At 43.2% G+C, this 26,371-nt stretch overlaps 1 protein-coding gene and 1 long non-coding RNA gene across 2 annotated transcripts in view; both read right to left on the bottom strand.

Annotated features, from left to right (window-relative positions):
- LOC149870625 (uncharacterized) overlaps positions 1-10,343 on the bottom strand; it is a 59,410-nt gene extending 49,067 nt beyond the window's left edge. Inside the window, exon 1 of the long non-coding RNA XR_016440797.1 lies at positions 10,067-10,343. This is a non-coding gene — a long non-coding RNA (uncharacterized LOC149870625). The remainder of the gene's footprint in view (positions 1-10,066) is intronic.
- AFG2A (AAA ATPase AFG2A) overlaps positions 1-26,371 on the bottom strand; it is a 343,648-nt gene that overhangs the window by 190,085 nt on the left and 127,192 nt on the right. Inside the window, 1 exon segment of the mRNA XM_090034520.1 lies at positions 22,636-22,762. Within this exon segment, the coding sequence (XP_089890646.1) occupies positions 22,636-22,762 (127 nt within the window).

Raw genomic sequence — 26,371 nt, 5'->3', positions numbered from 1 at the left:
TAAAGCAAGCAGGTCTCATTTTGAATGTGCAAAGAAAGGACATGTGTTTGGTAGGAAGGTATAAATTTTATCCTGATCATAACTATAGCTTAAGTGCATATTCATGCCTAGTTCTTTTTTATTCCAGCCTCCTAGGCTAAGTACAGACAGTCAAAAAGGCTGAAGTTGAATTGATTCAATCTTCACAGGTTAGTCTAAACTGTGTAAAGTGAACCGATATGCAAGTAAATAAGAACTCAATTTTAATTGTGGAAATGCACCTGCATGCCTGCAGTGGCCCGGGCCAGAAGCTGAGGGTGCTAGAGCACGCTTCGCTGATCGGCTGGAACAGACAGCTTGGGCCTATGCTAGCCTGCCCACCTTGTGAGGTGGGGTTTGTGGGGGAGGTGGAAAGCATGTTGGGGGACAGAGTGAACTTGAATCTGGAGGGGATCTGAGACAGAAGTTCAATAAACTGATTTAACCTAAATCAGTTAAGTCTGATGCTACATATGTCCAGATTCATCTTAAACCAGTTTTGGCCATTTTGAACAGGGTTTATGTGCACTGAACTTCTGTTCTGTTACAGACTTGAACTGGTTCCTGATCACTTAAACCATTTTATGTGTAATTTCTGTCCCTACCCCCAAGAATGGGGGGGGACTGATTAAATTATTAGGCAACAGGTTTAAAATGAATAAAAGGAAACACTTTGTATACAATGCATAACAGCTAGGGATGCAATCTACGCATGATGACCAAGAGGGCACAAAAGGGAAAGAATCACTACCCATGCCCTGTTCCATACACATTACCTCTAAAAGAACCACTTACCACTGTCAGAGACAGGATACTAAACTAGATGTACACTCAGTCCACATTTCCTCCCACCCACTCTCAGAATGGCACTACCAGCACAGGAGGATTACAAGGTAGCCTCTGGGGAACCACCACAGAAAGGTACTTAAATGCCAAATTAGGAATTTAAAACTTTAACACTCTTTAATTTAAATGTGAGAAAATGTGGCATGCTGCTTTAAAAAAATGAAGGATTTTAGTAAGCCAGAACATGCTTCAATAAAAGTGAATTAAATGGCCATTTAATAAGTGCAGTAACATGTTCCAAGGTGTGCGCGTGCCAGTTACATACACCTTATGTGTTGACTGATGAACACACACCCTGGCATGTGTTCTTGCTTACATATCTCACGTGCTTGCTTGTTAAGTAATGGAATAAGATGTCTCATACACTGGGTAACACCGTCTTTTCTTGCTCAGCAGCCTCTGCAAAAAACATTCATGGCTAAGAAAAACAAACTCCTGAAAAAAGTTCAGCTATTGAGGATTTCACATGCATACTCTTCCTCCAACAATTCTGTAAGCATTATCAGATGTGTACTTCTTCCACACTGTTTGGAGTCAGCATCTTCCTGTATGTCTTGCTATGCCAGTGAAGAGATAGTACTTTTCACAGATTCCCCTTTTTTCGGTCCCGTAATAAATTACAATGAATTTTGCTGTGTATAAAACTTGCTTGACAGTTATTCTCCCCACCTACACTCAATAGTTTATAGCAATAAGCAATAGGTAAACACTAGCTATCTACATACACCTAGCTCAAAGAACCCTTTTCTCATCTACATCATGTCGGTGCTACTATAATACAAATCATAAATAAATACGAGTGCTATACATCCATTAGCCAAACACACTCTTCCAGGCCTTTAGGGAGTGATTATCACTGGACAAAATCAAGAATGTGATACCCAGTGTAGCTCTGTTCCAGGACTTCAACAATAAATATAATGCAATTGTTTTTCTATTCATCAGTGGAAATAACCATGTTGATTTTGTACAAGTATTTAGAACTCTTTAAAAGTTTGAGAGGAAAAAGTAAAAATTATACAAAACAACAGGTTTCTGTGCCCACTGGGAACTAATTTATGAAATTATCCACCTTCTCCTACAGCTGTTTACAGGGCTTAATTTTACACAGATGCCAACACCTGGATCTGGAGCTCATCTATCATGGAAATGATTATTGCCAAGACACGGTGTGAACATTGTTATGCTTATTGCTCTGCTCCTTTTATTTTTCAGTATCAAATGTACAATAGTGCAAACCTATCTAACCTGGAAAAAAGTACTGCATACTGCATTTTCTTTTTACATTCTAATACTATCGGAACAACGATTTGTCTAAGTTTGCCTTTACATCATACCATGCCCTATCAAGAGCTCAGACACACATATAAGTCCTCCAGTATTACTTTCCATTGTGACACAATGCAGACTCCTAGCGTCTTATTTAAGTTTTTCCTGTCAAACATGTATCTCCTTCCTAAACCCTTCACACTGCTATGAGGGGTTGATACAATTAAGGAGCCAAAATTGTATTTCTAACACTGATACTATAAATACAATTCTGTTATATAAAAACTATGAACCTTTGCAAATAGTAACCTAAATATTTTAAAAAATAACCAAGAGGAAGTCAGATGTTTCAGATCTAAGAACACTAGTGCTAACTTTTCACTGCTATCCATAGACTTTGGAGTGACAGCACAGCATTTGAACTGTTTATGCAGCTGACCACTGTGACACTCTGAAAGCCAGATCTAGGTCGGAAGTTTGGTAACTCATTCTATTAACTGGATACTGTTTTATAAACAGAGAAATAGATATAGAATTACATCAAATTTTATGATGCTCCTTAAATACATCTGATTCTAGTTTATAGTTATATCAACAAATGTCTCTCTTTCCCTTCTACTTCCAACCAAAACAAATCCAAGATTTCAGTTGCATGTTTCCTTAATATTAATCAAATTCAGATATACTAACTACAGAATCTACCCTAAAGACACTGTGGTATTTAAATACCTTACTAACGGACCAATTTAACCATTTCTTTTCAGAAAAAAACTAAACAAAAAGTTTTAAAAAAGCAAAAATTGTAGTTATAATGACTAGTTTCTAGGCATATCATCTCTTCCCTTCTTAAAAAAATAAATCAGAGGATGATCTTGGGCTATATACATACTTTCTGTTTCTATTAGGAGAATCACACTTTTCCCAGCTTAACTCTTCCCGCAGACTAGGAGGAGTAGAGCTGGAGAAAAGGCTCCAGATCAAAGGTAAGGGTCTGGAGAAGGGATTGGGGCAACTGCTCCCATCCATCCCACAGATCAGAAGGAGATAGGGGTAGCCACTAGTTGTTCTGCATCTGCTTCTGACTTTGGAGTCCTAAGAGAAGTTTTGCCCCACTACTCCCTTCACTCAGCTGCTGGGCGCCAAGGAGAGGCCAGCCAATGGGTTAACAGGGAAACCTCCCCAGCCACTCCCCAAACAGGAGTTCCAGGTGAGTGCAGCAGGTGAAGGGGACCATTGCTCTGTCCTCCTGGCTCCATGGCACCAGAAACCAAACAGAGGGAGCAGAGCTGCAAGTCCCCTGCTTGCCTTCTCTAGAGTCAAAGGAGTGAGAAGTGGGCAGAGGTTTGCCCTGATGCTCCCTCCATTTGCTTCCTAAGACCAGGACCAGTGGAGGAGCAGTTTTTCTGCACAGGGGGCTTTGACCCACTGTTCCTCTCCCTTCCCAGCTGTGTCCAGAAGGGGAAGGGAGCAACAGGGCAAAGTCCCCTCCCCAAGCCAAGCACTACCAGCCTGAAAAAGCCATTGGGGCCTGTGCCTCACCCTTCTTTTTCCTCTCTAGGGAAGGTGAGAAAAAAGGAAAAGTCACCACTGCTGTATGCCTCTTCCCCAAGCCAAACACCACCAGGCTTAGGATAGGGGCTGAGGGCTTTGCCCAAGTGCCTCCTCTGCTCTGCTCCCAGAGTTGGGAGCGGAGTGGAGGAGGCTGCTCCTAGCCCCATTCCCCGCAGCAGGTGCAAGGAGTCTCTGCCTTCCACTCCCCTCACCTTTCCCAGAACAGGATCAGACCAATCTCAGGAAGCCACGGAGGGCAGAGGAGAAGGGGCAGCTGTAGATTAAACATCTCTACTGCTCTCTCTCCCAGAAGGAAATGAACATCTGTTCATGGCCCTTGTCAGAACATCAGCAAAACAGGGAATGACAGAAATCAGTTTCCTCTTAAGGGAAGTTTAGGTTAGATCTCAGGAAAACTCTCTCACCAGGACCATGGTAAAGCATTGGAACAGGTTACCCAGAGAAAATGTGGAATCTGCATCCTTAGAGGTTTTTAAGACTTGGCTAGACAAAGCCTTGGCTGAGATGATATAGTTGCAGATGGTCTTGCGTTCAGCAGGGGGACGGACTAGAATCACTAGATGACCTCCTGAGGTCCCTTCCAACCCTGTTTTTCTATGATTCTATGTGCAGGAGGAGGTAGCTTGGCAATCTGTGTGTAAGCTCTCAACTTCTTCTCTGGGAACCTTCCAATTCTTCCATTCTCAGATTTTTCTCTCCCTTCATTCTGAATAGCACCCCTTGTTATTTATGCTTTGTGATTTTTTTTAAGGGTGGGGTTAACTTAACTGTTTTTTCAATGTATTGCTGTTTCTTTGTGACTGTACAGCATTACATGCGGAAGTTGGGTTGTTTAAAACTCAGGTGTGCACTGAGTTTGCTTTAAAAAGGGAGCTTCTTTGCTTCAGGAAATAGGTAGGGCAGCTCACAGAATTAAGGAAAATGGGGAAAAACAAGGACAAATATCAGATGACAAAAAATCTCAACATTTCCTCCCATCCACTCAGGAAGTGAGTTACATCATCAGCATGAAAGGACTAAACAGAAGATCAGGTACCTAAACAAAGATATTCGAATACTAAAATGGGCTTTCAAACTTTTGAGCCTTCAGAAAACGTATGCTTGATGAAACTCTGTGCCCTGTGCTAGCTCTCCTAGAGTGTGCAAATGAAAAAGCTAACTGTTAATGCGGTTAATAACAGGTTGCTTAGCTGTAGGCTCTTTCCTCCACATAATGCTGGCTTTTCTCTTGACAGTGTTGTGGAAGACATATATTTCCATTTAATGATGCAGAAAACGGATTTTATTCCTTTGAAGAATATATGCATAAATTAGCAAGGGTTGTAGCCTTCTGAAGAGATAACACAATGTTTCAGCAGGTAGCTCCCCATCTGTTTATTTGCTTTCCATATGCTATTAACTTCCTGTCTCCAAGTCTTTGTCTGGGGAAAAAGATAAGTAACAAAGCATGCAAACTCTCTCATCCATCTCAATCATTCTGCTACCAAAAATTCAAAACACAGTTCTTATGAGAACCATTTTCCAAAGCAAAACTTCATGCATGGGAAACAGCAAAGCAAAGGAGGGGAAAAATAAAACCCAATTATGAAGACTTGCAAGAATAGTTAATTATAGACACTTACGGGGGGGCAGAAATACTGATTTCCCATTTGTGTCTTTTTTCACAGGTCTAACAATTTTACACACACACACACACACACACTTTCTATAAACCTTACCATCCAGCACTACCATCCTTCCTTTCCCCCTTCCCATCTTTTGAATGTACCTCCTGTTGGATTCATTAAAAACTTTAAATGGGGCAAATATATCCTTTCTAAACTATTGGCTAGTAAAGGCAGAAGAAATCCACTTTCAGATCTAAATGTCTGAGCAATATAAAGCAATAAAACATTTTCATAATTAGCTAAAATAAATAAATGATTACAAAAGCAAAGAAATAGTTTAAACAAGCAACTGCTGATGGAGAGTGGTGAAGATAACACACACTGATTATAGAACTAAATTCAAAAACCAAAAAGACAAAACTAGAAAGCAATTAAATTACTGTGTACACAAATAAATAACAGAGATTTTTTTTAATGACAGATATATAAGCCTATTTTTACAATACAAGCCTCAATTTAGCATAGAAGAACCCACAAGAAATGCAAAATAAAGGAAGAAGGCTACAAACAGATGCAAGTACCAGTTTAAGAAAAAGTCATGTTTAAAGTTACATAGGCTCAACTCCACTTATGTCGGGATAGGAGCTGATCCCTGAAACAGTTCCAGCAGTTCAGCATTCCCTTCAATTCATTGGTTTTGTCCATACCCAAAAACATAATCCAGATAAAAAGCCATCTGGCATCCTCACATACAGAAAAAGGCTGCTGAGTAGAATACCATTACCACTGCCGGACACTTGATATTTTGCCTGTCTGTGTTTTGGACGGAAGCATGCATTAAATTCTTAGACAGTTATTTATAATAAGACTATAAGTCTGTAAGTTTGATAAGTTATATGACTGCCAGATATTCAAAGTTTCATCAAACAATCCAGGGCATGTCTACAGCACAGCAGAAGCATGTTCTGGTAGGGATGCTTTCCAGCACACCCCATCTACCCACTCCCATGCATCCAATCTAGAAGTGTGCCAGTGAAGCTGCTCTCAAACATACCAGGTATCAAAGTCTCAAAAGCAACTGCAGAGGGGCATCCCAGGAGCAGCCTCCGCATACAAGCAGGACTAGGTAGGTGGACATCTCTACCAGAACATAAAGCTGTCAAAGCATAGAGGTATTCCTCCCAGAATCTCCTCTCAGAGCTGTATAGAAAACTACTCAGTAAGCCATATAAAAAACCCCAAACAATTGCACAAACTTTGTTCCAAACAACCTCAGCCTAAATAAGTCTGGAGGCAGTCCAGTGGAGGTCCCCTGGATGTGTAGTTGTCACAGAGAATATTCATCATTCTCTCCCTCTTGTTCTCACTCTAGTAAAATAGTAGAGGCCTAACCCCAATAGTCCTGCTTGTAATTATACCAACTGTCCTAAAAACATTATGTAAATTACATTATAGATACACTGTGTATGTCCATTCTTTCTCTTATGCAGCTTTTATGCATTTTTCTCTTACACTATTTCTTGGTCTACTTCTTATACTTACTAAAGAGATTAGTAATTTTTATTTTAAAAAATACACCAAGATCTCAGAATCTGCTTCACTTGAATACCTGCCTTCCTCCCAATTATTTTTTATGAAATGCACACATTTTATGTGCATGTACACACCCATACAAAGTAACAGCATGTGAATATAGCAATCACTATTTATCCATACACAGTAGGAAAGCAACAGATATCAGGCATTTGACTTTTCTCATGAGCTGAACAGATAAAATGTTAGGTCAGAGTTCCTTCAGTGTGAAAAAGTCAACTAATGGAACCTTGATTTGTAAAGTCTTCTTTTTCAAGGTTTTGCAAAAAGCAACAACACTATTAAATAGTACTACTGAAGGGAAAAAAACTAGTCAAATTTCAGGGAAAAAGTTATTAATAAAAATGATTTTATTGTATGCTATTTCATATCAGCTACACTCCAGATGTAAGAGCTTTCAAAAGTTGTTAACAAAAGTAGGAAATATGATTTGATCATCTCCCTGATAAAGTAGTACCATATTTACTCAAATATAAGGCAATCTTGAGTATAAGATGACCACCCCCCATAATCAGATTCTATATATAGAAATTTTATAAATTTATAATTCTCCAGATATGGAATCTAAGCATTTGAGGGTTGCCTTGAATCCCCCCAAGCACAGTGGCTGGGAGGGGGGAAGGAATGGGGAGGGTCAGGTGGTACCACTTACCCTGCCCACTTCTGCCCTCTGCAGCCTTCCTACCCAGCCTGCACTCATCCACCCCCAGCTCCCCAGAGTCTCTACCCCTCTCCGCCTCTTCCTTCCAAACTCCCCCCAGTCTCTTCCCCTTTCTCCCCGCAAATCTCCAGTTTCTGCCTCTTCCCTGCCATTTACGGACAAATGCAGTTCAGGTTGCTCCGTCTGGGAGCACAGCTCATGGAAGCTCAGCCCTTGCCAGGCCTTGCAGCAGCATCTGCTTATTACCTGGGCAAGCAATAGAGCTTGCACTGTCGATTGGCCAGGCAAGGGAAGGAGTTTCTGTGTACTCCACACCCAGGAGAGACCCTAGCACCTAGCTGGACCTGAGCTGCTGCACCTGACAGTAAAGGAAGGGGGCGAGCAGGTGGGCAGAAGTTGTAGAAGGGAAGTAGAAGGGTGAGACAAAAGCCAAGGCCAGAGACAAGCCCAGAGTCAGAGCAGAGCAGCAGCAGCCTCTTGCTCCTCCTCCTGCTTCATATGCAAATATAAGATTTTTCCTCCATGCTGATGGAGGAGGGAGCCCATACCTTATATTCAAGTAAATATAGCATGGTTTATTTTGCTTGGGGTAGAGAGGCATTATAACCTGAAAGATTAAAAATCACCAATTAAACTGTTCCCCAGACTTTAAATTGCATTATACAGGAAAGCCATTGTTTCCTCCCCATAAAGATCACTATCATTCTTGTACCAACAAATGTTTTAACCAGGATTAAATTGTTCATACTGCAATGCATAAAAACCAGCACATTACATGTTATTTCATCATGAGTTCTAGGTTTACCTTAAGAGGATCCATTATATTAGAACTGGAACTGGTAGAAGCAACTATTATTACTTCCCATGACAAGATCCTGTTGTCAATTGCTCATCATTTTTCCAAACTGTTTCTGGTTTTTTTCATGCTGGTTGGGAATATTTTAGTCAACAAAATGCAGCTAATTTACAGAAACAAAGTAAGGCAAAAAATATGTTGTTTTGCCCAAGTTTTAAGGGGAAAACATATATAACTGCAGCTTGTATTTCTCTGAATTGCCTCAGCATACATGGCTTTCTCTGGAGAAGATTTTGATATTTAACAAGCAAAACCAAATACCCAATGGCAAAACATGGCACTCCCCTTCCTCTTACTAACATTGCATACTACCCTTGGAAAGGATCTTGTGGCACCCTGGTTGAGAATCACTAATCTAAGGGTTCCAACCTTGCTGATGACCCCCCTGGGGTTTTCAGCAAGGTGCCATTTGACAGAATATCTACTTTTCCAGTTTATTTTCCAAAAACCTAGGCCATTATACACAACAGCAACATTATAAAGATTATCAGTAACCAAAATTATTGCCAAGTAGAGCACGGCCTAAATAACTATAATTAAAACTAAGACGATCATAATTACTTAATACTTTAGTTGTTTTAAATTACTTTAATGCAACTGGTATCAATAACAAATGCATCATTAATAGTTTTAAGCAACATAGCTGAAGATTGTCTCTTAACAGATACAAACAAGAATTTATTAAGGTTGAATAGGCAATCTTAATTTTAACATTTTCTGACTTTTGTGTTCACTATTTTGAGATGTAATAATAATATTTGCTTAATGAAGGTATTTATATAAATTATATACACACACAAACACACAAAATATTTTGTACACAGTAAAAGTGAAAATGACCAAGTGAAAACTGAGCCCTAACCACCTTTGTGGCTACAACCCAACTACCACAACTTGCAATTAGGACACCCACTCCTCTTGGTCCTCTATGGTGCTGTAACAACATTCCTTTCCAATAATATTTTAAAAAAGCACACAACCCCAGCCAAACCTTTAAGATTCCAAACTCTCCTTCAACTCACGGCTGTCTCTAGCCTACTGAAGTGTATCAGATAAAAAGACTAAGGCCATCCAATATGCAGACAGATTGCAAAACAAGCCTTCACTGCACTTTAACCTCTCTGCCATAGAGCTCAGCATCACAGATTAAATACAATTAAGGCACTGATAGCTCAAAAGCACTTTCACATACTAACTGATCTGCAACACACAAAGCTGGCATGGCTCCAGGGGAAAAAATAGCTGGTCTGAATTGTCACCCTACAAGAAAGGTACAAAAAGGTGATCAAGTAAGAAAGACTTCTGGAGCATAGAGGCACTTGAAAGGAAAAGGAAAAGAAGTAATATTCACATCAACATGCCTAGCTAAAGATATTATATCCAAAAGCTTTAGTCATCAAGCTGTTAAAAGTTGTAAATTTATACACAGGAAAAATGGTTCTGGTTCTTAACGTTAACTTTCTAGCTACAAAACTTCATGCCAAGACTATTATTTTATTTCCTGAAATAAAGATATCACAGAATGAAATATTTGCTAACCTATGCCAGTATCTAGTATCTCGGTTTGCACCAGTGTGTATCTAACCATCTCAAGCGCACCTTAATTCCAGGAACATAATTCATTTTCTTCCCTGCTATACTTACATTCCATATCATTGTTGAAACATCATTTATATCACTGATAACATAATTGCTAAACTGAGATAGTACTATTATTTATACTGAAAAAATTAAGCCTCTGCATGTTAAGTTTCCTGTATTTTCATCAAGTTGATTCTTTGTCACACATTCTCATCTTCATTTGGACACTTGTAGGCTGAGAAGTATAAATGAGAGCAACCTTTGGTCCTTGGCCTTTACCCTCTTTTATTGCTCTTCAGCTGACAATCAGCTGAAGTGCCCGATCTTTACAGACACTGAAGAACTGGGCTGAAGTAATGCGCTGCGGCTTCCAGTAAAGTGCGGTTTTGGGGGGTGGCTTAACAAGTGTAAGCAGCCACAGTGCACAAAAGCCTCTGAAAGTTATCAGGGATGCTACAATACCCAGCTGCTTCAGTGTAAGGAATGTTTTCTGTTATAAAGAGTAAGTGCATGTATATTTACTCTTCTGTTCTACCTGAAGTAAAGCTATTATCTGTATGTATATTTTACATGCATTATCTGGATTTATGTTTTCACAGACATAATAAAGGCAATTCATCCTAGCCTTATAGCATACCTGTTAAAGGAAAAAATATGTAGCCCAACAAGTTCTCTCTCCAATCCCCCTTTTCAGGTAAATAATAAATCTTAAGTGAAAAAGTCACTATGCTCTTCAACTGTCACCACTAAGGTTTGGTTTTTTTCAATGCTTAAGCAGCCTTAAGGCTGATTTACTCCTCAGCTCCTTCACACACTGACAACTGAGCAGTTAGAAACAAAAATCACTTTTGCACACCTGGAAATATTTATTTCCCATTCTCATAAGGTTAAAATGAGAGCTCTTACTTATTATCAATTTCATCCCTAAAAAATTCAAAATAAGGATATTAAAAACTTTTCAAAGTGACCTCATATTGCATTCTGGACATGTTCTACTTCAACAAGATAACAGTGCCAAAATAAGAGCAGTCGTGTAATGACGGAAGGGAAGGATCTGAGGCACCAGCCCTGGACAACGACCCTGGGTGGAGTGTACCAAAAACAGCAACAGCGGTGTTGCCAAACCACCTACTGCCATGCTGCCAGCAGATGACACTACCCCATGTAGCAAGGCTAGGTAGGGTGCTTAAGTATCCTGTTACAACCGCGTAAGAGTATCAAAATCTTTCACTGTCCTAGCACTTGCCATCACAATATCTGAAAATACTTTGTAAATGCTCGTCTTTATAACACTATTTCTATAAAGAGGACCAAACTCCTTTCACATTGCTCTGTAATAGCTGGCCTAAGTATTGTCAGCTAGTAAAAGGACTGGTTGAGATATAAACTGAACTTAACGCTGATGCATTTTTTACATAGTGTATGTAGCCAGGGCCAGACCAAGGCATTCTGGGGCCCAAGACATATGTAGTCCTGTAGCCCTGCCCCATTTTAGCAAGCTACAGGCAGGATGCTGATGCCCATCTCAGAAGGGCAAAGCCAGTAACGCTCTCAACTTTTCTCCATTTTGGCAGCAACAGTAGGGAACCTCCAAGATCACGTGAGACAGCAAAAGGAAACCCTTCTTACAGAACAGTTAGGGAACAGCAGGGGGGAACAAGTCTTGGTCCTGGTCATTATCTCAAACAGCCAGGTTGTATTTTGGTACGGTGACTTTATGTTCCAGTTTGGCCAAGACAGTCCTGGATTTTGTAGGCCGTTCTGGTGTCCCAACTGGTTGGTGAAAATGGAAAAAAAAAGGCCTGGATTGGCACCACCCACCTGCACTGGCAGGCCACCTGACCAGCAGCTGAGCACTGCTGCTCTTGCCTGGAGCGGGGATCAGCCAGGGCGGGTAGAGTGTGGTGGGGGAAGAGCACTGCTGTGAGTGTAGGCTTGCATGTGCGCACGTGTGTGCAGGCACACATGCATGTGTGGTGCCCTGGCCAAATTTGAATTTTGACGCCTTTTGACACCCACCTGAGCAGCAGCTGGAGGCAAGGGGGTCACAGTCCCAGATTTCTTTTAAAATAATATGGTCGTATTTATGAAATCTAAACATGCTGTTCATCTTTCCTGCTACCTACACAGCCCTCTGCAGGGATGGTAGTGAGGGTCCCTCAAAGCAGTGGGCCTTTGTTACTACTGCATTTAGATAAATGCAGCAGTCTGTAGCCCTCTGAGTTATTGCTCAGGTTCTCTGCAGATGCCACTGTGACTGATACAGTTGGTTCATGTTTTCAATCTATTTTCCCCACAATAGGCAGATTAGAAACGTACCCACAAACACAAGCTAATGCTCTGCTCTAGTCACATCACTGAAAGAGCCTCACACATAAGCCTAAAACGCTTGTGTTTAATTCCAACCCTCTGCATAGCATTGGCATTAGTTTGAACTCTTTCAGACATCCTCCGATCCTACAGAAGTCAAGCACAATTGCTTCTTCCTTTCACTCTTAGCAATCAGTCAAGGGTACGTTTATGTTTCCAAGATGTTCTGTGCAAAGAATACAGCTAGAAAATACATTTTTGGCTTAAACTGAAAACTGATGTCTTTCTTCATGATTCCATCTTCCACCAAATTCAGAGACAAGACAGAGTTCATGAGCTACATAATCCAGCTCAGCTTTTCACTGTACCAAGGTAAAGGAAATCCTCGTATGTTAAAACCATTACAAAACCCAGACTCTTTAATGGGAACTATATCTGATCAAGTTGAAGAGTGAGAAAAGCCGTAATAATCCTAAATAGGACCATATATAAATAAATACACATGATTTGGCAGAATTTGTAGTTTGTCAGTGATTGACTGCTAAACAACGCTTAGAGTGTGCTTCATAATAACTCGCATACACTTCCAGACAATAATAAATATGTAAGATTCTCTCCTATTCCTTTTAACTCATAAAACGCAAACCTAAATATTTGAAACTCTTCCATAAGCCTCCAGAAAAGCAGAACGTTTGATGTTTCTAAAAAGAAAAGTTTATTTACTTTTGCTGCAGGCTAAAAATTAGAATTTCTTTATTAATTCTGCCAAATTGCTATATAATGCTTTTTTAAATTTATTTTCATCAAAGCAAACCGCTTTAATTTAAGACAGTCCCATAGCTACTGAATGATCAAAATAGAGCATCAGACCAACATGCTAAACAACTGTGTAAACCCACTGACCAAAAGGAGCCCTCTAACACCAAGTGAGATCAAAAAGTATTTTAAGGGACGAGAGTGTGATCCCACTGCCTCACTGTTGGCAGTTTCTGTATACAACATACACTGGTTTAGTTTTTATGTCATTCACATGACCTTAACACACTAGTATCAACATGGGTTTTTAAAATGAGTAAATTAAATTCACCCTGATTGGAAATCTCCTGAACTCAGAGCTTACTGCAAGGAATAATTTGGTCCCAACTTTTTGAAGAAAAGTTATTGCTGCTAAGAATGCAACAAGAGGGAAGTAATCCTCTGCAGTTTCATGCACACTCGACATATAATAATCTGCATAACAGACTCTTCAGCTCTGAGCCCCAACTGTCCCAGGATGATCATAGCTTTCAACTAAGCTCTGATAAACTCTCAACTCCTTGGCAATCAACCCATTATTTGTGCATCAATACAATTTCTGTTTTATACTGCTATGAAGGCTCTCAACACTAAAGAAAACCAGATCATCATCAATCTAAACACAATGGGCCACTATGACATCATATCATCTCATTAATCTTCATTTGTCCCATCGCATCCCATCATTCTCATGCAAATGCTACACTTCAGGATGCAACTTTTCTCCACTCTGTGATAAGGAGGAGTAGAGCTGTCAGAAGCCCCAGGGGGCCTTCCCACATCACAAACCATCACTTCATTCAGCACCTTGTGTTTTACATCACAGCTAATGTGTTTGACATTCAAATTTGACCCACCAGGAGGTAGAACTATCTGATTCCTCAGCTACACACATCTCACTTCCTGGGCTGAAACAATCACCAAGTTCCCTGGGGATCTAACAGCTTCTTTTCCTTCAGCTGACCCTTGTTAATTGAGATGGAAGAACAGCTTAAAAGGAAAAAGATACTTGCACAAGGCAAGTAATAATGATAGCAATCCATCCTTCCCACCTAAGAACCAAGTTCTGCTTTAACAGCTGTGTTTGAGGGGGGTTTCGAAATAAAAGCGAATTGGCTTAAATTAACAGACACAAAAGAGAAAATATATAGGTTCTATTCCAAAGAAATAAGCTAGATGGCACACTGGAAAGACTGCATATATACAATTATGGGTTTGCTTATATTTAGTTCAGGCTAAATAATCTTTAAAAGTGCTCAAAATATTTTATATTTTAATACTATAGCTGCTTTACTGTATAAGTCACTATTAATAATATGTATTTGTTCATATTGTACTTTGTCTCGTCAATTCTATTTCTATCGCTGTTTTCTCCAGACATCACAGATGGTAAAAAACTAAACATATTTGTTGCATAACAGGAAGGATTTTTATTATTACTGACTCATAAGCATTTTTTGTGTCACTAGCACCTTCAATGCATGCTCAAAACATCTTGTTCCCATCACATGTGTTAATGCAGGAAGAGCAATTTATCAAAGGAGAAATTTTCTGGAACAGAAGTACTTTGAATAAAAAATGTCTCTCTTTAAGGAAGGTAGTAACAATATCAGATCAGCTTGTGTCATGACAGAAATTAATAAAAAAACAAGTTGTAGTGTCTCATACAAAAACACCCTCACATTTTAAGATTCTAACTGCAGTTGGATGCCATTGTGATATTCCTAGAAAATTACTATAATTAATAAATGTATGCAGCACACACACAACATGTGTACAACATGCAAAATGCACAAACAATATTATAGTTACATGTACCTTAGTAAATTACTTGCTAGAAATGTGTGGACTACATACAAACATCAGAGAAATGTTCCATAACATTTACAGTGATGACAAAGTCTGCATTATAAAAATCTCCATAATTGTAAATGTTTTTTCAAGTTATATTTGAATAGTGGAAGATTAAGACATACATAAACAGGAATATCCTGGATTGATAACTACTCAGTTAGGAAGGCCAAAGCAGCCTTAGAACTCAGGCTAGTGACAAATCACAAACAACTTAACAATTCCTCTATTTAGAAAAAATGACAATATAACCTGAAAAAATTACTTAATATATTCCTGAATCCTTGGGGCACCATGGGAAAGAACACATATTTGTCTTGTACTTGTGCCTTTGTAGTCTCTAAGGAAGATGCATTAAAATGAGAGTACAGTCACCTTATTCACACCTGTAGAGAATATTTCTTTTTCTCATTTATTCACATATGTTTTCATCTTTCTTCTAAAAGTAAAAATCTGTTCTCTTACAGGTTGGCTGATCTCCGAAGGGCTTTAAACTAGGTTTGTTGAGGGACAGGGATGCAGTGGACAACAAGAACCTACATTCAGAGAACCACGAGCTATGTGATGGATCAGCCCAGGTAAGCACTAAGGAGCCTGATAGACTTCAGGACAAGGGGATACCAAGGGTACCCACTGGGGGGCTTAAATGTCTCTACATTAATGCTAGGAGCAGGGGGAACAATCAGGAGGAACTTGCACTTGTGCCTGCAAACAGCAACTTCGACCTGGTTGGGTTAAATGAAACCTGGTGGGACCCTACTCACGATTGCACGGTAGGCATTGATGGTTATAGGTTGCACAGACAGGATAAAGTGGGGAAAAATGGTGGAGGGGTGTTGCTCTCTGTGTTAAGGAGCAATATACATCTTCTATAATCAAGATGGGATCAGAGGAGAACCAAACTGAAGTCCTGTGGGTTAGGATACAAGGGGAGGGAGGGTGGGGGTCAGGGGAAAGGGACTTGGTAGTGGGAGTCTACTATAAACTGCCACACCAGGAGGATGAGCTAGACCTGGAATTCTCCAGACAGCTCCCAGAGGCCGTACGGTCAAGAGATATGGTTGTCATGGGTGACCGAAACTACCCCGACATTTGCTGGGAGGATCAGAAAGCCAGAACTAATTGCTCATGTAGGTTCTTAACCTGCGTACAGGACCTCCACCTGACGCAGGAAGTACACAATCCCACTAGGGACTTTGCTAGGGGGGACGACCTGGCTGGGGATCTGGAGGTACAAGTCAACCTAGGGGATAGCGACCATTAGTTGACTGAATTCACTATTCAGCGAAGGTTGGGAAAACTACGCAGCAGGGCAGAAGTGCTAGATTTCAGTAAGGCTGACTTCAGGCCTTAGGAGATTAGTTAGTGGGACATTAAAGCTCAAGAGCATTGACAAAATGGGGGTCCAAGAAGGTTGGTCATTCCTCAACGAAGCAATTCTTTGGGCACAGAAGGAAGCAATCCCACTGCGTAGTAAAGGGGGCAAAGGGGCTAAGAAACCCCCCTGCCTAAGCAGGAAAATCCAGGAAAGCCTAATGGCAAAAAAAAGGGGCATACAGGGGGAGTAGCTACCAAGGAGGAGTATACCTCGCACTTGCAGGGTATCAGTTAGGAAGGCCAAAGCAGCCTTAGAACTCAGGCTAGTGACAAAAATTAAAGGACAACAAAAAGTCCTTCAGGTATATAGGGAGCAAAAAGAAGGAACAGGGCAGCATAGGACCCCCACAGGATAAACAAAGGTAGCTGGTGACAGATAGGAGGGACAAAGCAGAGCTCTTCAATGAGTTTTTTGCCTCTGTATTCTTGAACATGGATCTAAACAAATCTCCCAAATGCATTACTGACAAAAGCAGAGGAAACACCAGCCCAATAATGGTGGAGGGGCTGGATGCATTTAAATCAGTGGGACCGGAAGAGCTCCACCCAAGAGTGCTGAAAGAATTAGCCAGTGTTATAGCAAAGCCACTGGCAAGACTGAGCACTCGTGGTGCTCAGCTGAGGTCCATGAGGACTGGAAAAGGGCCAATGTGGTTCCTATTTTCAAGGGGAGGAAAGAAGATCTAAGTAACTATAGACCGGTTAGTCTCACCTCTATCCTTGGATCGCAGTTGTAGGAGTCCAGCAGGTAATATAATGCTGAAGGGCAAGCAGCACAGGTTCATAGCAGGCAGATCCTGCCTGACTAACCTTGTTTTCTTTCTATGACCAGATCACTAAAAGCTTAAGAAATAGGTGTTGAAGTAAATATCATCTATTGGTCTTCAACAGTTTCCCATCCTAATTGAAAAGCAAATTGAACAGCTGTGCCACAGATAATTATACAGTCATATGGGTGGCAAATTGGATTAAGGGTTGTACCCAGAGAGTGGTGGTGGACAAGTTGGTATCAACCTTGAAAAATGTGAGCACTGGGGTCCCCCAAGGCTCAGTCTTTGGGCCAGTACTGTTCAATATCTTCATCAGCGACCTGGATGAGGGCATGGAAAGCATTCTGTTCAAGTTCACAGATGACACCAAACTATGGGATGAAGAAAACACACTGATGGGAAAAAACTGAATCCAGGTGGACCTGGACAGGTTAGAGAAGTTGGCAGAGAACAAGAGGATTCAGTTCAACAAGGACAAGTGGAAGGTGCTGCACCTAGGGAGAGGGAATTATCAGCACACCTATAGGCTGGGGCTGACCTCAGCAGCACAGCAGCAGAAAGAGATCTTGAAGTCATTGTCGACGCCAAGATAAATATGAGTTGTCAATGTGATGAAGCAATTAGCAGAGCTAACCGCACGTCGTCATGCATTAGCAGGTGTATCACAAGCAGGTCCAGGGAGGTGATGCTCCCCCTCTATGCGGCACTGGTAAGGCCGCAGCTGGAGTACTGCATCCAATTCTGGGTGCCACACTTCAAAAGGGATAATCTTGAGAGGGTCCAGAGAAGGGCCACTTGCATGGGTAGAGGCCTGCAGGGAAGGCCTTATAAGCAAAGGCTTAAGGACCTGGTCCTTTTCAGCCTCCGCAAGAAAAGGCTGAGGGGGGATCTTGTGGCTGTAAACAAATTCACCAGGGGGGAGTAGCAGGGAATAGAAGATGCTCTATTTACCAGACCATCCCTTGGAATAATCAGAAACAACAGCCACAAGCTGATGGAGAATAGGTTTAGGTTGGATATCAGAAAGAACTTTTTCACTGCTAGGGTTGCCAGAATCTGGAACAGGCTTCCAAGGGAAGTGGTGCTGTCCCCTACCATGGGGGTCTTCAAGAGAAGACTGGACAAGCACCTGGCTGGGGTCACATGACCCCAGCACTTTTTTCCTGCCACTGGCAGGGGATCGGACTCGATCCTTTCCAACCCCAGCGTCTGAGATTCTATTCATAGTCAAATATGTAACAACTTTAATGCATATTTAAATATGCTGCATTAATGCAGTACATATCATAGTTTTTTAAAAGAATATATGGATATCATTAATCGCAAAGTAAACCAGAAAGCCGTACACTTTGAGATGTCCAAGTTTATAGCTGAATCTAGCCGAGAACAGTAAGATTGTTTTGGTGCTCACCCTTCCCCCATTCCTTTCCAGTGAGGAGAAAGACCAAAAAGGAAACAGGAAAAGTATCCCTAAGCCTTAGGGTATAATATCAAGCACAATGAGCCCACCTGGCCTTCAGGAATATTGCATCAGTCACAGACTCACAAGTCTCAAATCTCACTAAATAACACAAACTCTCTCCTCCTCCACTGTGGATTGGTAAAACTTTTCTATTATGCTTCAATAAAACAGCCCTTTTTAAAGAGTGTAATTTTATTTTACATTCTTGTTTTTTGCTACTGGATATAAGATAAGAATCACTTAAGGAAATTTAAATAGATCTCTTATTTTAATCCCTCAGCTTGATCCTTCTGTCCAGTCCAGTGCCTTGGCTAGTACACCTTGTTGACAATTAGCAGTAAAAGAAAGAAAAGCACAATTTATGCTTAAAAATAATCTAAGAGAAAATCTGTCTCTTCAATTTCTCATGGATGTTAAATTATGTGAGGTCTTTAGAGAGTTTTAACTTAAGCTTGATATGTTTGCTTTCCTTTATTGTCTACTGGCAAAACCAAGAGTGTTGAAGCTTTTTCACTGTACAAACAATACTCCAGGAGTAGATGCACAAATTACTGATTTAAAATCAAATTAAGAATTTTCTGACGTTCTAAACCATCAAAACAGCTTAAAGTAAAAGAAAGTAAAATTAAAGTTAACAGCAGCCATTACATTTAAATTAAAATATCAGCTCTATTTCCCTGGCTACAAGTGAAATTCCTGTCACCCCAATTCCATACTCAACTGAAAGAACAGTGAACATATGACCTTCATGGAGAGAAGCCAGAGCTTGTAAAAGGGCTTCAATTACCTTCTTCCATTTCAACCTTATTGACCTCAGGTTTCACCTTGTCTACATTCAAGTAAAGCTGCAGCCTTTGCTAATTTCTAACTATGTCCCTTTCTCTTCACTGGTTCATGTATTCAGCAGTACATTATTCCCCTCTGCTGATTCTGTAGTAGCTATTAACCAAAACAAGCTGTTCCTATAAAAGTGGATGTACATACGGGTCTTTCGATGAACTAGAATGACGCTGTGTAAAATTCATGTATGATAAGGATGTTGAGACAAAACCAACAGCTTAAATTTAAAATGATGTTGTTCAAGTGGCAGAGAATATATTTATGCAGCCAAAAACAAACACTGAGTTTCTCCTGGGAGAGTCATTGTACCATGTACAGACACTGAGTTTCTCCTGGGAGAGTCACTGTACCATATTCAGTGTACAGATTAGGGAAGAACCGATAAAGATTTTCTTGGCCAATACCAATATGCCTGATGAATAATCAGCTGTTGAACAATACCAATCCAATAACCGTTTTACAGGAGCACAGCCAGGCAGCATGGAGAGCAACTCCCTGCAGATAAGTCTGTGGAGAGGAAGGGAAGTGCATGAGGACCAGATTGAGGCCCCCATGATGAGAGAGAGAGTGAGATATGGCAGAGACTGGGGGCGCTGCCCAGCCAGGGTGGTGAATGGGATCCCAGGGCCGGGACACGGAGAGGGAAGAAGCTGTGGGTGGCTCATCCAGGGGATCAGCATCCCAGCACTTAAAAATGGCAGTGGGGACACTTGAACTAAAGGTCTTCAAATGAGCTTTAGCTGAAGCGCTGCCACCACCACTTTAAAGTGTGGAGACGCTTTTAACGGGAGCTGAGCTGAGTGGGGTAAAGGTGGGCTGCTTACGGGCTCAGGGCTCTCTACTCTGCTGCCTTTGTCCTTGGAGCCACACGCTGGCCGTCTGTCCCCTGCCCTCCTGGCAGCAGGAGGCACAACTCACCACCCACACCATTGCTGGGAAGGCAGGGGATGTGCAGCCAGTGCGCAGCGCCCGAGACAAAGGCAGTACAGCAGACCACCCTGAGCCTGCAGCGAACAGTACGCCTCCATCCTCACCCCACGTACAAATCTGGGGGGGTGGGGCAGCATATGCCCCCCAGGTCTTCCCTGGGGGTCTTCCCTGGGGGAGTGCAAAGCGGCACGGAGACAGGCTTCTGCTCCCCATGCCCCTTGGACAAGCTGTCTACAGCTCTGACCTGCTTCCCACCTCAATTCACTGCCCTGGCTGGGCAGTGTCCCCAACACCAGCCCCTCCCCTCACTGCAGGGGCCTTGATCTGCCCTCCCCTCCCTGCTTCTTCCCTTCCACACACTTATCTGCAGGATGCTGCTCTCCACACTGCCCAGCTGTATTCCTGGCCACGTGCATGTATGCAGCATCCAGGGGTCCCACAGCCAGAAGACTTACTATATTTATTGGTGACATTATCAGCTACACTAGCCAAAAAAAGCTGATAGCCAATAGTTAATTTTCCTTTTATCACTGCCAATCCAATATGGCACCAATATATCGGTGCACCTCTAATACAGATGTTCAGACTTTTTCTCCCAAAGCAAAAACGGCTGTTCCAGGGAAAAAATAACCTGGGAATAACCAGGGTTAAATTACTTCCAAAAGACTTTCTCTGGGAGAGTGAATGTTTGTACAAGTAACCCTTCTGAAAGAAGCCACAAAATAACCTTGCAGCATTCCAGGGTATTTTGTTCCCTTCCCTCCCCTTCTCCCTCTCAAGGAGACAGTGTGTCACTTGGGCTGGACTGTACTACTCCAACCAACCAGGGAACAGAACATGCCTCAAACTGAGCAAAACTCTGTACATACCATGACTTCTCTCACAAGGGAATACAGACCTCTAACATATTTCCCCCTACAAAGAGACAGCACATCCCTTGCTGGATTCTGCTTCTCCAGAGGGGAGCAAAACATGTCCTCTTCACAATCTCCACATTGTGCTCCAGGGAGACACAAGCTGACTCCAAGCAAGGCCACCATCTGTTGCCAAGCAGATTGAGGGAGCTTGCACAGCACGCTGAGATGCACAGGGACCGCCCCCACCCCGCTGCACAGCATCAGCAGTTTAATCTCTCTTCTCTTTGAGGACTTCGCATTCAAATGTCTGTTTAGTTAATTTTTACTACCGGGGAACAAATCCAGGAGAATTCTCCCTGATTATTTGAACGTGTGTACACAGCACCAGTCTCAGTATGCTACTAACAAAAGCCTTACTTGCTGCATTACTACAGGTCCCAACTGCCTGTTGGGTTTGATGGCTGGCTCCTATTAACTAGAATGTCTGTTCCAGAAGATACTAACATATTTCAAAATGTATGCTTCTGTTCAAAATGGGGGTGGAAAATTATGTTAGTGGAAGTTTTTGCAGAAAATGAGCCAGGAGGACTTTGGTATGTCATGAGAAGCTAGCCAGCAAGCCTGGCCAATAGAGGAGAATAGAGGCATACCAGATACCTGAACTACAAATACCATCACACACTGAACTGGCGCAGGCAGACAGATTAATGGTTGAAATTTCTTGTGAAAAATCCTATTTTGGCAGAAAATGCATTTTTCATTTAATTGTTTTGTTTTTAATGAAAAATTCCCGACCAGTTTTACTATTTTCTATCTGCATGCAAAGTATAAGAGTAAACACCAATGGAGAGTCTTCTATTGCTCAAGCGGAAAACAATTGTATTTCTGGAGTTGAAGTCCTGATCTTTTTTCTCAGCGCTTCATATTTATGAACTAACTGGTGACAGTGCTGTTTCTATGTATCCTCCATATAAATCTTGCAAAAAAGAAAGGGGGTAAAACTTCCTATAAGTACTTTTAAAAGGTTAAAATTATCATAAAATATTTACAAACTTTCAAGAAAATTCAGAAAACATCATTTGAAAAATATTTTTCCTAGTACACTCCTTCATAAGCAAGCACAGTAAGAACAAAACAGACAAGTGGCTCACCAGACATGTCACTGCACAAATTTAGTGAATTTACTTTAAGAGAGAATTTTTCAGCAAACTGATACTTAAGGATATTGCAAACCATTTTTGTTTTTACTGAACTTCAAGTAACTAAAAGGAAACAGACATAATCCTTTCCTCTTTTGTCTTTGTTTTGAAATATCTTCCCTTAACTAAAAAAATTGGTTAGAAAACTATTTAGAGAATAAACATTGAAATAAAATTAAATTATTCCAGAAGATGGTTTTCACAAGAGACCCAGAGTATACCACAGTGCATTTACTCTTACCTTGTCTATCATATCCGGTCGGTTTGTAGCTGCCAAAACTGTCACGTCTTTTAGCTGTTCTATCCCATCTATTTCCGTTAACAACTGAGCCAAGACACGGTCTGCTACATTCCCAGCACCTGAAGAGCTAATTAAAATAATACCACAGCATTAGTTTTCCCTTCCTAGAAGGGAAGGGTTTACTGTTATTTAAAACCTGGAAAAAACATATTCAGTTTCATGGAATAACTTTCCAATTCATCTTTTTCACCTCAACATTTAAAGGTAAACATAACATTAATCATTAAACTGATTAAACCTATATTCCAGAATCAGCCCTACAAAAGATTTCTTACTACTAGGAAAAACAGCTGGGCTTGTTACTTATTCCCTCACCATGGTGGCTTGGTACAAGATCACCACATAATACAGTAGTCTGAATTAAACATTTCTAAGGTGGTAACAACTCAAGTCATGTGGCTTCTTAATTAGTCAGATATTTTAGTTCTTGCCACTCCCTGGTGATTGTTTATGCCACAATACAAAGCACATGAATTTTGCAGTTTTCCACTACATTATTTCTTTCATCCCCAAACAAGATAGTTTTGAGTGCTAGTCAACTAACTCATAAAAGCATCTCCTGCCTTTTTAATTCATCCATCTGATTCTATAGATGTTGAAAAGAAAACCAACAAGAAAAATCAGAGAGACAGGGAGAAGTATGAAGTTCTGAAATCACTAAAAAATGAAACTATTTTATGAGTTCAAAAAAGTTTGGTAATTGATTCAGATCACATTGAAATGAATGGCAAACAGCTTCAATGCATGTGATAACATTTCTTAAGAAAAATACATATGTTCATTAAAGATTCTTTAAAGAAGGAAGGAAGGACTTTAATTACTTTATTCAGGGGTTCAGGTATAGAACAATGGTAGCTGCTTGCAAAGCGAAAACACAAACAACTTACTACCAAACCAAACCAAACAACCGACCCATCACACCGTGACAGACACCTTCGCTGCATTTCACGTCGTGTCTCACATGCTACGCGGTCCGCATGCCGGCCACACAGTCATAAACAATTCAGACCCTGCTCCATCCCATCATACATGTAACAAAACCTTCAACTTCCACACAAAAAGAGAGCAAAAAAGCAGCCTGGTGAGGGCCCAGGATGCGGCAGAGCTGGAAGTCACAGTTCGACACTGAGCCAGCCCGGTCGCCCAGACCGGTCATGACATCAGAGCGCGTATTTGAGACTGCCGTCCTCCACCTGGCACAGCACTCCCTCAAGGGCCCAGCGTGTCTCAAAGGCGGGCACCGCTCGCCGGAGCACAGCGTGCTCAAACTCCAGTGAGAGGCGCGCCTGCACCAGGAGGCAGAAAAGCCGCAGGGCATCATCTGAGCCGGTCCCGGCTAGCCGGTTCCGGCGGCTCTTGAGGACGGCCAACTTGGCCTGACCCAGTACAAAGTTGGCCAGGCAGACGGGGCCCCTCTCAGCCGCCCGGTACGGGCAGGAGCACACATAGGTGGTCTCCGAAGAGCTCCTGCCCAGAGCCTGCAGCAGCAGCCCGAGGATGACAAAGAGCGGCTGCAGGCGGGGGCAGTCAAGGAAAGCGTGAAAAAGGGTCTCCTCAACACCCCCCGGGCAGAAGGGGCAGGCTGTCGAGGCAGCTGGGTCCAAGTGGGACGCAAACGTGTCAGTGGCTAGGATGCCATGCAGCAACCGCCACTGCAGGTCACCAGTCTTCTTGGCGATTGGCGGCTTATACAATGTGTGCCACGCCGGATGGGCCGGTGGAGAACCTGGCGGCCCCAGGCGCCGTCGCCACGGTGTATCGGGGCGGCCCGCCAGCACTTGGGCGTGGCGGATGTGAATCACCCAGGCGTATAAACCTCTACGCGACAGAGAAGCAAAAGGACAACCCGTGTCACTGTCAGGAGGCACAGGGAGCGTCAGCAGGGTGCCAGGGCTGCCGGCCAGATCGTCGGCCACGGCTGGGGCGACTGGTAACACAGGGAAAGCCTCGCTCGGGGCATCCTCAGTGCAGGGGGCCTGGCCCGCCCGGAGATGGTCCTCCAGGGCGGCTGCCGCCTCCAATGGGAGGGCAGTCCAGATGTCACACAGGAGACGGCCCACGCTGCGAACGGAGCACATGCCCAGCTGGCTGCTCAAGGCCTCGGGCGAGAGCCAGGCTGACCGAGCAGGGTCAAGGAGGTGGCCCAGGCGGAGAACATGCGCCTGAATGAGAGCGGCCGTGAGACCAGGCAGAGGCCAGGCTCAGCACGGGGCGCCTCAGCGCTGGGTTGTGCACCAGGGGTTCCCCCAGCAACTACGGGAACTGGAGGTGATGGGCCTGGGACTGGAGGTGGAAAGTGGCTTGCCAGGCTCGTACCACGCTACGGTAAAAGCCTGGAAGCATGGCCCAGTTCAAAAGCATGAGGTCCAGCAGGAAGAGCTCCCGGTCAAAGCCGAGGGCCCCCACCCTCTGCAGAAACCGGCATGCCAGGTGTTGCCAAGGTGGGCGCTCCTTGCTGTACAGGAGTCGCTGGAGGGCCTGGAGGCGGAAGGAGACCACCCTGCTCGCCAGGTCAACCAAACTTTGGCCCCCCTTAGTCACAGGTAGGTAAAGGACAGGTTGTGGGAGCCAGTGGCGCCCGTCCCAGAAGAAGTCAACCAGGAGGCGCTGGAGTCTCTCGAGCAGGTCCTCCGGCAGATCGAGTACAGCGCACTGATGCCACAGGCTCGCCGCCACTAGGTTGTTCACGATGAGGACATGTCCATGGTAGGAGAGGCTGGGTAGGTGCCAGTGCCACCTTTGTAGGCGGGCCTTCACTCCTTCCTCGAGGCCGTCCCAGTTGCGCGCCATGAAGGTCGGTGGCCCCAGGAACACGCCCAGGACCTTAAGGCCCTCACGGCGCCAGCTGAGGCCCCCGGGCAAGGCCAGGGGGGTCGTGGCAATCCACTCTCCAAGCAGCAGGGTATCGCTCTTGGCCCAGTTGATACGGGCCGAAGAGGCACGTTCATAGGCTCGCTGGCAGTCTGTCAGGGCCTCCACGACTTCCTGGGTGTTAAGGAAGATAGTCACGTCATCTGCGTATGCTGAGAGCCGCAGCGGAGGGGCAAGGGATGGGCCCATGGCTGGTGGCAAGGCCACACCACTCAGGCGGTGCCACAGCGCATGCAGCAGTGGCTCAATGGCCAGGGCATAGAGCATGCCCGACAGGGGGCAGCCCTGACGGATGCCTCTGCGCGCAGGGAATGGGGCACAGAGCACGCCGTTCACCTTGAGCAGGCTGGAAGTGTCTCGATACAAGACCCGGAGGGCGCCGGTGAAAAGGGGCCCAAAACCAAAGGCCTCCAGGGTCCAAAAAAGGTAGGCGTGGTCCACTCGGTCAAAGGCTTTCTCCTGCTCCAGAGAGAGAAGGCCAACGTCCAGGCCAAAGAGGTCACTGGCTGTAAGTAGGTCGCGCAGCAGAAACAGGTTGTCTTGGATGGTTCTGCCCGGCACGCAGTAGCTCTGCTCAGGCCCAGTGACGGAGGCCATGACAGTGCGGAGGCGGGTGGCCAGCACTTTGGCCAGGATCTCGTAATCCGCGCACAGCAGGGAGACCAGCCACCAGTTCTTAATGCAGCCAAGGTCTCCTTTCTTGGGCAGCAGCGTGAGCACTGCACGGCGGCAACTGATCGGCAAGACCTTGTCGGCAAGACTCTCCTGGAAAACACGCAGGAGGCAGGGGCCGAGAAGAGGCCAG

The sequence above is a fragment of the Crocodylus siamensis genome, chromosome 2 (assembly GCF_052110815.1).
Source record: "Crocodylus siamensis isolate JL-2025a chromosome 2, ASM5211081v1, whole genome shotgun sequence".
Taxonomy (NCBI): domain Eukaryota; kingdom Metazoa; phylum Chordata; order Crocodylia; family Crocodylidae; genus Crocodylus; species Crocodylus siamensis.
The sequence above is the reverse complement of the archived record's forward strand: the minus strand, read 5'-3'. Positions and strand labels throughout refer to the sequence as shown.